This window comes from Salmo salar, chromosome 23, assembly GCF_965601325.2.
Source record: "Salmo salar chromosome 23, fSalSal1, whole genome shotgun sequence".
Lineage (NCBI taxonomy): Eukaryota > Metazoa > Chordata > Actinopteri > Salmoniformes > Salmonidae > Salmo > Salmo salar.
In genome coordinates, this window is record NC_138313.1 from 44,902,501 (window position 1) to 44,916,878 (window position 14,378).

The 14,378-nt window shown below is 41.0% G+C and overlaps 2 protein-coding genes across 4 annotated transcripts in view; one reads left to right on the plus strand and one right to left on the minus strand.

Annotated features, from left to right (window-relative positions):
• The window catches only part of scamp5a (secretory carrier membrane protein 5a), a 15,581-nt gene extending 13,369 nt beyond the window's left edge, over positions 1–2,212 (minus strand). The window contains exons 1-3 of one of the 3 annotated variants that reach the window (XM_014170237.3): positions 1,970–2,212; positions 964–1,042; positions 535–654 (exon numbers count right to left, since the gene is read on the minus strand). In XM_014170237.3, coding sequence (XP_014025712.1) covers positions 535–654; positions 964–970 — 127 coding nt within the window. In that variant the 5' untranslated portion in view covers positions 971–1,042; positions 1,970–2,212. Of the gene's footprint in view, positions 1–534; positions 655–963; positions 1,043–1,143; positions 1,268–1,605; positions 1,726–1,969 lie in introns of those variants that run through there. The other 2 variants (XM_014170239.3, XM_014170238.2) reach the window with 2 other exon arrangements.
• Positions 2,213–6,827: 4,615 nt separating this feature from the next.
• Positions 6,828–13,476, plus strand: LOC106584718 (poly (ADP-ribose) polymerase family, member 16). Its single transcript, XM_014170240.3, has 7 exons — positions 6,828–7,222; positions 7,890–8,089; positions 8,324–8,461; positions 8,709–8,915; positions 9,154–9,325; positions 9,614–9,758; positions 10,356–13,476. Exons 2-7 carry the CDS (start codon positions 7,898–7,900, stop codon positions 10,489–10,491), a joined length of 990 nt encoding a protein of 329 aa, XP_014025715.1. The 5' UTR covers positions 6,828–7,222; positions 7,890–7,897; the 3' UTR covers positions 10,492–13,476.
• Positions 13,477–14,378: the final 902 nt, after the last annotated feature.

The window sequence follows — 14,378 nt, forward strand, 5'->3', positions numbered from 1 at the left end:
CTTACTAAAGAGCTGCAAACCAGCTACACCCGGCTTCCTGCTATACCTGTGTTTGTTTCCCATAATGCTTTGGGTGACGTTAAATGTAATCTGAAAAGAAAGGCCAAACAGTAGCAGTAGCGCTTAACAGTTTACCGTTATGACGTCACTCAAGCAATCAACACAATAAATATGCAAAGGACTTTGTTAGAATGGGCCGGTGCTGCCCGGTACAGCACCAGAACCTCTAATCTTCTACTGCTTGAGTACCGCCCAACTCTTGTAGAATATTAGCTCTAATACTTGATGACTAGACCCAGTTTAACCAAGTTCAGAACTAAAAAGCATTCTCGGTAGGAAAATGGTGTATAAGGCTTGCTTAATCTGTCTAGGAAACCGACACAGATGACTCAGTCTCTAACCACAGGATGTCTTCCAAATGGCACCCTATTCCCTATTTAGTGTACTACTTTTGACCAGAATCCTATGGGCCCTGGTCAAAAGTAGTGCACTAAATAGGGAATAGGGTGCCACTTGGAATACCAACACACTCACAGATCCATAGGTAGTAGAGCTTCTTGCAGATGGAGCGGTGTACATCTGGGATCTCGTTGAAGTCCTGATAGAAACATGGCTTCAGAGGGATGAAGCCAGGCAGGGGAGGGAAATTGTTTTCTGTGGGGATAAAAGTAAGAGCCTCAGAATTTAACTTACTTAGTCAAATCTTGAATTAAAAACAAAATCCAAGATAAAATATTCAAGTTAAAGTATAAGCATTCAACCTGATCAACACACAAGTTATCTTAAAGCAGTCAGGTTAAGCATTGTGTGCTATAATTGCATGATAGTAAAATACTTATTAACTACTTACTACTAATGACTTATATATCTTACAAAAGAGTAGCATAATTCAATATTCAATACAGAAGTCACACTCTACAAAATATTCCCACTACTATATGTATGTATAAAGACTGTTCTTACCTGCCATTACAATTTGATATTTTCCTCCAGTTGGAAATAAATATTATTCAGACTAAAACTCAACGCCTTAGAAATGATCCTGAAAAGAATATTACATTGTATCAATATTTCAGCAAGGAAATGTATAATGTTATCATCATAAACACCATAATTGCCTTCATATTAATTCAAGCAACAAACCGGTATGTAGGTTATCGGTATGTAGGTTATGGGTCGGTTAACCGTGAAATGACGCCAAACCCGGCTCTCCCTCCCAGTGTGCTTTGCGCTCGCAGTCTTTATAACCCACCGCCCCACGCCTCTACAATATGGATTACAATGTAACATGTTACGTCGGTTATGCATAATATTCAATGGCTACAAACCCTACATTCTGATAGCCTCCTGAATACGGCCGTTGTTGTCAGTGAGATAGATATACATTGTAGACTGCATAAAATAATCTGTCATTTATTGTAATAAAGTTTGACAGTGTGATGATGGATATTTATGATATTTGCAGCTATCGTTCAAACACTCATAGGTTGAGGGTGTTTGGATGAAGGGCATTTTCCCAGCATATATTTTTGCACCAAATGGGCCTATACCACCAGACTGATAACAAACGATGTTATGAGAGCACGAATCAATGCAATATGATACCTTTTTCAGATGTTGTTATTCATGTTAAAGGATGGGCAGGATGCAGGATGCAAGATGCCGCTGTTTGTATGCTACAATTGCATCGTGATGAGCACTACATTCAATGGAGAAAGGGGCGCCCTTCAGATGAGTAACCGTAGTAGAGACCTAGCCTACGACACGATGGAGTATTTTCAGCAGGACTCAATAAACAAGTCAAACGATTGTACCATTCCTGCCGCATGATTATTCTACATTCTATTAATGCACAGAGCATTTAGTAAATCTATAATTCGCCCAATCGTGTAATTGAAATAGAATGAGTGAATGAAATGTAAATAAAACGGTATGGATTCGTTACTTTAGAAAGGATCTTATCGCTTACCTCTTTTTTTTTTCAAAACCAGGAATGCTGTTACTATGCAACGTTATTCAATTGCATTATATGACGATATTCTTTATGAAAGACAACACACGCTGGTGAAATTAAAACGACAGACATAAATTCTATATTCGATTAAAATCTGAAAAACCCAACGAGAGTTTAAGGTTACAAAGCTATTCCGTGACGTCACGTTTCTCCTCTCTCTTTACGCACATACCCGTCCTACTAGGAAATGGTTTGAGGAAACGGAATCGTTGCTGGACAGAACTGTCCAACAAGAAAACTGCTTACTAGCGGTATTTCACTCTCACTGTCTTAAAGGAAAGGTTGACCCATTTTCAATGTTATATTGTTTTTGTGTATCTCCGAGTGATGTTGTATTGATTCCCTGGGTAATTTCATGTTTTCATTTGTATCTAATTTATTGGCGTTCAAGCAGGTAGAAATGTGTCCGGTATGATGTAGCACTGTGATAAAGTCTCTCTCGCTACACTGGAAGTTAATTGGAATAGGACTTTTAGATCGCGAAAACGTCTATCATTCATGTCACTGATGTCAGATTTCAATACTGGCCGATGTCATAATTCGGAAGGATGTCTTCTCTCGAATGAGCCATTGATCATTTTTTGGGTGATATTCCTACCTAGAGAAATATAGCACATTTTCCCAACTTGTCTGCCTGTTTAGTAAAGGGTGCATTGCATTGTGCCATTGCCAGAGATATTATCCAAAGAAGATAGGAATCTAATGAATTAAGAAAGTTTTAACGCCCCACCCAGCAGACTGTCGACCAATCGCGTTCACGTTGTCATGCAACGTAGCGCGGTTGCTAAGCTTTTCGTCAAGCGATGCCTTCTCAATATCAGTGTATTTGTCCAGAAACGTGCCTATTTTCCTCGAAAGTACGTAATGTCACGATTCCAAAACTATATGATATTACACATAGTAAGTTAATTATCTCACATCTCGGAAAATATTTGTAATGTTAACTTCTTGTTGACGAAATTCGTGATAATGTTTTTTTTTTTTAGCTAGTGCTCAATAGACTCCCATTCACTGTCCCAGAATCACACAGAATGCTTCGCGTTTCCCATCTCCTCAGAAGTGTATCTGCTGTTGCAAATGATCTGCAGTTTGAACATGGTGAGATTGTAGAGTCCTAAATTGATAGTGCAGTTTGTTTAGGCGATTTTATAGCTAACTAGCTACTTTACATGCTGATATTGCATAAACCAAAAATATTGTTCTCACATATTAGCGTTAAGCCTGCCCTACTATAGTTTAAAATGTAGAGGATAGCTGTTGAGGCACATAATATGCTACAATTCTCTCTCTCTTTCTCTCTGTCTCTCATTTATATACAGTACCAGTCAAAAGTTTGGACACACCTACTCATTCCAGGGTTTTTCTTTATTTGTACTATTTTCTACATTGTAGAATAATAGCGAAGACATCAAAACGATGAAATAACACATATGGAATCATGTAGTAACCAATTTTTTTTAAACAAATCAAAATATATTTTATATTTGAGATTCTTCAAAGTAGCCATCCTTTGCCTTGATGACAGCTTTGCACACTCTTTGTATTCTCTCAACCAGCTTCATGAGGTAGTCACCTGGAAGGCATTTCAATTAACATGTGTGCCTTGTTAAAAGTTAATTTGTAGAATTTCTTTCCTTCTTAATGCGTTTGAGTCAATCAGTTGTGTTGTGACAGAGTTGGGGTGGTATACAGAAGATAGCCCTATTTGGTAAAAGACGAAGTCCATATTATGGCAAGAACAGCTCAAATAAGCAGTCCATCATTACTTTAAGACATGAAGATCAGTCAATATGGAACATTTCAAAAACGTTGACATTTTCTTCAAGTGCTGTCACAAAACCATCAAGCGCTATGATGAAACTGGCTCTCATGAGGACCACCACAGGAAAGGAAGACCCAGAGTTACCTATTCTGCAGAGTTAACTGCACCTCAGATTGCAGCCCAAATAAATGCTTCACAGAGTTCAAGTAACAGACACATCTCAACATCAATTGTTCAGAGGAGACTGCGTGAATCAGGCCTTCATGATTGATTTTGCCGCAAAGAAACCACTACTAAAGGTCACCAATAATAAGAAGAGACTCGCTTGGGCCAAGTAGCACGAGCAATGGACATTAGACCGGTGGAAATCTTTCCTTTGGTCTGATGAGTCCAAATGTGAGATTTTTGGTTCCAACCTCTGTGTCATTGTGAGATGCAGAGGAGGATGAATGGATGATTTCTGCATGTGTGGTTCCCAACGTGATGCGTGGAGGAGGAGGTGTGATGGTGTGGGGGTGCTTTGCTGGTGACACTGTCAGTGATTTATTTAGAATTCAAGGCACACTTAACCAGCATGGCTACCACAGCATTCTGCAGCGATACGCCATCCCATCTGGTTTGCGCTTAGTGGGGCTATCATTTGTTTTTCAACAAGACAATGACCCAACACACCTCCAGGCTGTGTAAGGGCTATTTTACCAAGAAGGAGAGTGATGGAGTGCTGCATCAGATGACCTGGCCTCCACAATCACCGACAACCAAATTGAGATAGTTTGGGATGAGTTGGATATATATATATATATATATATACAGTTGAAGTCGGAAGTTTACATACACCTTAGCCAAATACATTTAAACTCAGTTTTTCACAATTCCTGACATTTAATCCTAGTAAAGATTCCCTGTCTTAGGTCAGTTAGGATCACCCCTTTATTTTAAGAATGTGAAATGTCAGAATAATAGTAGAGAGAATGATTTATTTCAGCTTTTATTTCTTTCATCACATTCCCAGTGGGTCAGAAGTTTACATAGACTCAATTAGTATTTGGTAGCATTGCCTTTAAATTGTTTAAGTTGGGTCAAATGTTTCGGGTAGCCTTCCACAAGCTTCCCACAATAAGTTGGGTGAATTTTGGCCCATTCCTCCTGACAGAGCTGGTGTAACTGAGTCAGGTTTGTAGGCCTCCTTGCTTGCACATGCTTTTTCAGTTCTGCACACAAATGTTCTATAGGATTGAGGTTAGGGCTTTGTGATGGCCACTCCAATACCTTGACTTTGTTGTCCTTAAGCCATTATGCCACAACTTTGGAAGTATGCTTGGGGTCATTGTCCATTTGGAAGACCCATTTGCGGCCAAGCTTTAACTTCCTGACTGATGTCTTGAGATGTTGCTTCAATATATCCACATAATTTTCCTTGCTAATGATGCCATCTACTTTGTGAAGTGCACCAGTCCCTCCTGCACCTTTATTTAACCAGGTAGGCCAGTTGAGAACAAGTTCTCATTTACAACTGCGACCTGGCCAAGATAAAGTAAAGCAGTGCAACACAAACAACAACAGAGTTACACATGGAATAAGCAAACGTACAGTCAATAACACAATTGGAAAAAAAGGGGTGATGCTGCCACCCCCATGCTTTCCCGGTTGGGATGGTGTTCTTTGGCATACAAGCCTCCCCCTTTTTCCTCCAAACATAACGATGGTCATTATGGCCAAACAGTTCTATTTTTGTTTCTTCCGACCAGAGGACATTTCTCCAAAAAGTACGATCTTTGTCCCCATGTGCAGTTGCAAACCGTAGTCTGGCTTTTTATGGCGGGTTTGGAGCAGTGCCTTCTTCCTTGCTGAGCGGCCTTTCAGGTTATGTCGATATAGGACTCGTTTTACTCTGGATATAGATACTTTTGTACCTGTTTCCTCCAGCATGTTCACAAGGTCCTTGCTGTTGTTCTGGGATTGAATTGCACTTTTCGCACCAAAGTACGTTCATCTCTAGGAGACAGAACGCGTCTCTTTCCTGAGCGGTATGATGGCTTCATGGTCCCATGGTGTTTATACTTGCGTACTATTGTTTGTACAGATGAACGTTGTACCTTCATTGCTCCCAAAGGTGAACCAGACTTGTGGAGGTCTACAATTTGTTTTCTGAGGTCTTGGCTGATTTCTTTTGATTTTCCCATGATGTCAAGCAAAGAGGCACTGAGTTTGAAGGTAGGCCTTGAAATACGTCCACAGGTACACCCCCAATTGACTAAAATGATGTCAATTAGCCTATCAGAAGCTTCTAAGGCTGTTACATAATTTTCTGGAATTTTCCAAGCTGTTTAAAGGCACAGTCAATTTAGTGTATGTAAACTTCTGACCCACTGGAATTGTGATACAGTGAATTATAAGTGAAATAATCTGTCTGTAAACAATTGTTGGAAAAATTACTTGTGTCATGCACAAAGTAGATGTCCTAACCGACTTGCCAAAACTGTAGTTTGTTAAACAATAAATTTGTGGAGTGGTTGAAAAACGAGTTTTAATGACTCCAACCTAAATGTATCTAAACTTCTGACTTCAACTGTATATATAATCTTAAGAAGCAGCCCCTGCATAGAAGCACATTTACAGTAAAATACACTGTTGGATTATTACAACTGCCACCAGCCCACGCCACCCAACGTCCTCCATAATCCAACCCCAAATTCAAACCTGTGAGCAACAGACACAACTCTGGAGACTGTCTGCAAGACTAGTTATCTTTTAATCGTGAATCTTCACTACGTGGCCGGATACCTTGTACCAGCAGAGGGTTTCGACTAGTTACCACAGACACAAAGTCAAAATGTACTATTTTGTAAAAATTCATGGTAAACAAAAATGTCCTTTTTGGTCTTAATTTAAGGTTAGGGTTGGGCATAAGGTTGGCAGTGTCGTTAAGGTTAGAGTTAGGTTTAAAATCACATTTTAAGAAGATCAATTGTAGAAATAGGCGGGGTTTATGACTTTGTAGATGTGGCAACTAGTGATGACCCCAGCAGAGAGGAAGAGGCGAAGCGAGAGGATTTACTCAGCCCAAAATATGTCATCGTGAGATAAGTGTTCTTATTACACCTCATTGGAGATAAGCCTTTTTTCTATGGAGGTCTATAAGAGTTTCGAATTCCGTAAGGCTTAATTGATCGAATAAAAGTTTCGCAATGTTTAGTCTGTTAAAATGTACTGATATAATTGTATGCATGTGGAATTCTGACAACTTTGAGAAAAACGACTTGGTTTTGCCTGTTGTTCACACGCGTATCTGTCCTCTCATTGGCTAGAATCGTCCCAGCTGTTCGCACTTGCCTTCGATCACTGAGGACATTTCCATTGTTATAGCGGTCACTCAGCTATCTTGTCAATATATTACAATATCTTTGTTACCAGTCGAACCAGTTGTAGGTAACGGGCTCACTCAGGTAGGTTTTTAAAGCAATCCGTTTTTAATATCTCATCGAAAGTCTAGTTATTACAAGTTGACAAGTACATAAAGACGTTTTTAGTATTGTTTATTAGCGAGATGTATTGCTATCGGTCGGATATGCTAATTACTTTATGCTAAGCTAACGTTAGCTACCCAGCTAGCTTCCAGCTTCATCTAACGTTAGTTAACTTATCTTTCATCTTTATGACTGACCCAAGTTTTTTTTTAAGATAGCCTAAGCTACGTTTGTAAAGTAGCATTATGTCTCTTTTAAACGAAGTGTATTGATTATTTAACATTGTCATAATGAACCAACAGGTTTTGTTGACATATGGCACAACTATGTAAACATCATTAGCTAACTAGCTATAGCCTGTGGCTGGCTACACATCATATTTTCACTCAGCCTTTGGTGGTAAAGATTAAGTTACTTAACAAGCCAACTAGGTCAATGCTTTTCTGAATCAATTATGATTAGAAAGGTCCAGCCACATCTCTATTTAAATCTGATAGTGGTCCCTCCACATTTTAATGGTTTCACACAGTAGCCGTTTTCACACAATCAATATCCTGTTTATACGTGTCTGTTATTAGCTGTCAGTGATGTCGTGTCCATGTACACTTGGGACCTGCGACGCGTCTCTTATCTCCATTGTCTACAGTGTTGGGAATGCAGCCGCCACTCCCACCAGATGAAGTCAGAGAGCTGGTGTGTTCCTGTCTTCACAGGGACCCGGTAGCTGCTGACCTGAGATGCAGCCTGTTTGTTGCTGCTGCTCAGAGCTACAAGAGGGACTCACTGCTCAGACCCTACCCCCCCAGATATATCAGAGACACTGACACCAAAGAGTTTGATGAGCTGGTGAGGAATTAGACAGGACAGAAAACACTGATATTTTCCCATATCAAAAGAGAATGTTTGACTTATAATTTAAACCTTCAGATGCAGCCTTTCTTCTAGAATTCAAACACATTATTCAGCGTCACTGTGTACCATAACTGTCCAGTTGGTGATGCAATGTACTGTAATCAATACTGTACTGTGTTGATGTAGCTGGCTCTCCTAGGTTATAGACTGCTCTTGTGTTCCTCCCAGCTGTCAGATGTGAGCAGTTTGCCTGGTGTGAGGGAGCTGGTGAGATTGAGACCTGGCAAAGCTGACCATCATCTGGCCCTCACACACTGGGTTCTCTTCTCCAAGAGCTTCGCTGTGAAGACACTACAGAAAGACGAGGTAAAGGCAAAGTCAATAACATGATCACCTCACTTTCAACATTCTCAGATTGTTGGATGTTCCTGTCAGCTCAGCATTACCATCTTATAACCTACACCTAGCGTTCACGTCAAGGGGTTTGGATCTCTTGGCGTAACTGCTAAGGTATTCTGCTGACAGTTGCTGGTCCCGGGTTTGAGTCCTGGCCAGGGCGGCCCTTGAATATCCTTGTTCCCTTTCTCCTCTCTGCTGCCCCTTCCTTCACCAGTATGTCAAGCTCTGTAACCTGACAGAGGCTGAGGGGATCTCTACGCCGGTCCCGGACTTCCTGTTCGAGCTAGAGTACTGCGACCAGATGAACGTTAAGTTTGAGAAGACACGGGCGGGACGTGACCTCTTCTATGCATTCCACGGCAGCCGACTGGAGAACTTCCATTCTATCATCCACAACGGACTACACTGCCACCTCAACAAGGTCAGTGCAGAAATGTGGCAGTCCCACCAGGCCTGTCATGATGGAGATGATCTTTGGTTCCCAGTAGCCCTACTTGAGTATATATGGTTGAATGATATGTTCACAGATAATTGTTATGTTGAGTTAATAGCCAATATTAGCTATAGCATCATTTGAAGTTGCAGAGTAAAATCTAATCATTTGTCAGACCATATTTCTTTGTTGACAGACTGTTGTGTTTGGTGATTTTCCCCCACAGACGTCATTGTTCGGAGAGGGCACGTACCTCACCAGTGACCTCAGCATGGCGGTCCTCTACAGTCCCCATGGCAACGGTTGGCGCGACAGCCTCCTGGGACCGTTGCTAAGCTGTGTCGCCATGTGTGAGGTCATTGACCACCCAGACGTCAAGTGCCAGGTAAAGAGGAAAGGTACGTTTGCACAACCGCTAGGATACTTCATAACAGATAAGTGGAGACCCAGTACAGGCAGAGGTGGATATGACTTTCCTCTGAGTCTGGTTCCTCTCAAGGTTTCTTCCTTCTATTGAGGTTTTCCTCTGCTTGTTCTTAGGGGTTGAGGCCAGGTTACTGTAATGCACTTTTTTGATGTAAAAAAAAAAGAAGGGCTTTTTGATTAATTTGATGGACAATGCTACAGAAATGTAAACTGCTACCCCCTAAACCCTGTCAATAATTATTTCCCTAAACCTGTTTCAGACTCTGAGACCATTGACCGGCAGCGATCCAGAGCCAGGAACAGTGAAGGAGGAGAGGTCCCTCAGAAGTACTTTGTGGTCACCAACAATCAGCTGCTCCGAGTCAAATACTTGCTAGTGTATTCTCAGAGAAGACACCTGTCCAGGTTAGTCCCCTGTATGGGTGGAGCACTGCTCTTAAAGTCTAACACCTCTTTGACAAACGGCTAACTGGATGTACAAATGCGGTCAAATATATTGGCACCCTTGCTCTTTACAATTGAGCAGAATGTTCAGTTTTTTTCTTTTCAAAACTGGTTCAGTGGCACCTGCAATTTAACACGTGTGAGATGATAAATTGCACAGTAAACAAGAATCATTGCCTCCAATGAAATGTATTTTGAATTTAGAATAATTTAGTCCAGGCCATTTTTACTTTGTTTTACTTCAATCTCAATTTCACTTTAGATGATAATAATTTTTTTGGTCCTGTGCATTTGTAAATCAAACAAATATATATTTTTTTCAACTTCAAGTGATTTGATAAAAAATAGTGAATCATGCAAGTGTGCCAATATATTTGACCATCTGTGTTATCTTTGCTGCCCTCTAGTGGTGTCTTGGTGTGTTGGGAAAAGGATGAACTTTCCAGCTTGGCGTCAGCAGCCGCTTCAGATTTTCATTGCCGTTCCAACTTCTATATGTGTTTACTTCTTCTGTAGTGCAGTTGTAGTCTTTTGACTTGTGTGATGTGATGTTTCCAGACATTCCCAGGGCAGGTCGTGGCTGGTCAGACATCACTTTGCCATTATGATGAGTCTCTACCTACTGCTTCTCATCTTCATCGGTACCTTCAACTCCACCACATTCCTCTCCTTCTGGAACAGGCTCTTCCGGTGATGTCACAATCACAAGACTGGCTCTTCCGGTGACGTCACAAACACAGGACGACACTCTTCCGGTGACGTCACAGGACGGTCATGGTGCTTTTCCACTTCAGCCCAAGATGGTCCAGCCTGAGGCTTTCTATGGGCTTAAACCCTGGTGTTTTACGAGATAAATAGTTTCATTTCCATCCCTTGGGCTTGACCCTAAGGCACGAGTGTGAAACTCATTCCACGGAGGGCAGAGTGTCTGCAGGTTTTCTCTCCTCCCTTGTACTTGATTGATGAATTAAGGTCACTGATTAGTAAATAACTCCCCTCACCTGGTTGTCTAGGTCTTAATTGAAAAGAGAAAGCAGCAGACACTAGACCCTCCATGGAATGAGTTTCACACCACTGCACTTCGAACTTGGGAAGAGCAGTGTGTCAAGTTCAACAACCTGTGAAATTTCAACAGTTTCTTATGAGAAGGAATAGTTAATCTAGACATGGACCATTATTCTCATTCATAGTGCCTTCCCTAACACAGAGACAGACCAGACGGCTGGACCAGAACAGGGAGACAGACCGGACGGACAGCACAGGAGACCAGACCGGACGGACAGCACAGGAGACAGACCGGACGGACAGCACAGGAGACAGACCGGACGGACAGCACAGGAGACAGACCCGGACGGACAGCACAGGAGATAGACTGGACGGATGGAAGGACAGCACAGGAGACAGACCGGATGGAAGGACAGCATAGGAGACAGACTGAACGGATGGAAGGACAGCACAGGAGACAGACCGGACGGACGAACAGCACAGGAGACAGACCGGATGGAAGGACAGCATAGGAGACAGACTGAACGGATGGAAGGACAGCACAGGAGACAGACCGGACGGACGAACAGCACAGGAGACGTGGGCAAATAGGACAAACACCTTAACACTGTTTCCCTTTCATATGTTTTCCATCTTCCAACCCTTTGTATGTACAGTATGCATGGTTATCACTGCTATGGTTATAACACCCTCACATGCTGACAACACCGCCCGCGTCTCGCGAGCGTTGTAAAATAAGTGTACACATACATGTTATTCAATCATTGCGTCCACACTGTTCACGCGGGTCAACGAGCGTCTGCGTAGATGGCCAGCGCTTTGTGATGCTTGACGTGCTGCAAGTCCTGCCTCTCCCATCTCATTGGTTTTTAGGAGTATATATACCCACATGGGTGATTGAAAGATGAACTGAGGTCTACTCTCCAGTCCAGTTGGTGGTGGTAATGCACCTTAAAGTTGGTTGCCAACCGCCATATTAAGTCCAAAGAAGAAGACTGAAGGAGGAGAGATTACTAGAAATACTTGGTTTACCCTTTTATCTGTGGATTAATTGTCGGAGTAGAGGACCTTGTGCATTTCAGGTAAAATAACAACCCAAGGTTTATATCCCAGGACAAATTAGCTAGCAACAGCAAGCTAGCTAGCTAAATTGCCATATATGTTTAATGCTTTTTGACCTGGGTGGACAAAATCAACATGCGCACGATGGCGGACGCACGCGGAGCGGTGTGGTCAGCACGTAAGACTGTTTTCACATGAAGGAAACCATGCTTTGAGTCATTTCCTGTTGTTGAAAGTAAACGTTATCATGGACTACTATGTAATATCGCTGAGTATACCTTTTTTTTTATCACTAACAAACAAGTTTTGAGGTCAATTTCAGTACATTGAAATTTAAAATTTCCTTCATTAATGTCATTTAGCAGACGCTTCTATCCAATGCGACTTAGTCATGCATGCATATGGTTTACGTATGGGTTGTCCCGGGAATCAAACCCACTATTCTGGCGTGGCAAGCGCTACAGAGAATAGGAATTTCAGTGTACTTCCTAAAATAACTGGAATTAAAATGGAATTGACCCTGCTAACAAATATACAGTGCATTCGGAAAGTATTCAGACCCCTTGACTTTTTCCACATTTTGTTATGTTAGAGCTTTATTCTAAAATGCATTAAATTGCCCCCCCAGTCTAGACACACAATACCCCATAATGACAAAGCAAAAACAGGTTTATAGAAATGTTTGCAAATTTATAACAAATGTTAAAGTATTCAGTCCCTTTTACTCTGTACTTTGTTGAAGCATCTTTGGAAGCGATTACAGCCTTGGTTCCAATCAGTTGAATTTACCACAGGTAGACAGACTCCAATCAAGTTGTAGAAACATCTCAAGGATGGTCAATGGAAACAGGAAGCACCTGAGCTCAATTTTGAGTCTCATAGCAAAGGGGCTGAATACTAATGTAAATAAAGCATTTCTGTTTTATTATTTTGAATACATTAGCAAAAATGTCTAAAAACCTGTTTTCACTTCGTCTTTATGGGGTATTGTGTAGATTGATATTTATTTTTTAATACATTTTAGAATAAGGCTGTAACATAACAAAATGTGGGAAAAGTGAAGGGGTCTGAATACTTTCCAAATGCACTGTATACAGTTATTGTGCTCAGTTTATTTTTTATTTATTGTTGCACAACTACTTACCTTTTGCCTGCATCTGCCTTACGCTTAGCAAATATAATATACTGCTAAGATTGTTGCTTTCATCAGTAATCACTGCTATATCAGTCTGCAGTAGTGTACTTCTGGGTTGTGTTCATTAGGGCACACGGTAGCAAAACGTTTCGCAACAGAAACAAATGTGTTTCTCATTGGACAAGGAGTCCTGTCCTTGTTTCTGTTCATCTTTGGTCAACATCTTGTTTGTTCAGTTTTTTTCACCTCATGACAAGTGAAGGACTTTCCACAGTTGTTCTAAAAGAAAATAATGCTTTGCGTTGGATTATGCTTTGCTGTTGTACTTTTTATCATGAAAAACCACTTGAATTTGTCAAGAGGACCCTAATTCTTGAAGAGCTGTTATATATTCTTTATACATAATTTAATTGTTTTATTGTTATAAGATATTCCCAAAACAATCATATCAAATAAAATTTGCTTTTGTATTGCTTATGACATTTTCCATTTCTTACAGTTGATCTTAATCGTAACAAATACATTTGGTGTTTTTTTTTCTCCCTTTTTTGAGACAATTAAACTTTTATTTAACTTGTGGATTATAGCTGCAACATACATCAAGATTAGCTAGTAGGCTGTTTCTCATGAAATATCACATCTCAACAGCACTTTACGAACTATACAAGATTAGACAGAGCTAGTAGGCTGTTTCTCATGAAATATCACATCTCAACAGCACTTTACAAACTATACAAGATTAGACAGAGCCAGCGTAGCTAGTAGACTGTTTCTCTTAAACTCAAGGGATTTGAGGTTGGGAGTATTCAGATATTTATATGTATAAAAAAGTGAAAAGAATTGTAGATAGTCTTGGTGTAGATACTGTTGGTGACTGTGGCCTGTAAATAAGAACTTACTGGTTTGTTGGATGATCCACTACTTGGCCAAAAGTATGTGGACACCTGCTTGTTGAACATCTCATTCCAAAATCAATGGCATTAATATGGAGTTGGTCCACCCTTTGCTGCTATAACAGCCTTCAGTCTTCTGGGAAGGCTTTCCACTAGATGTTGGAACATTGCTGCAGGTACTTGCTTCCATTCAGCCACAAGAGCATTAGTGAGGTCGGGCACTGATGTTGGATGATTAGGCCTGGCTCACAGTCTGCGTTCCAATTCATCCCAAAGAGTTGAGGTCAGGGCTCTGTGCAGGCCAGTCAAGTTCTTCCACACCGATCTCAACAAACCATTTCTGTATGGGCCTCGCTTTGTGTACAGGGGTGTTATCATGCTGAAACAGGAAAGGACCTTCCCCAAACTGTTGCCACAAAGTTGGATGCACAGAATCTTCATTGTATGCTGTAGCGTTAAGATTTCCCTTCCCTGGAACTAAGGGGC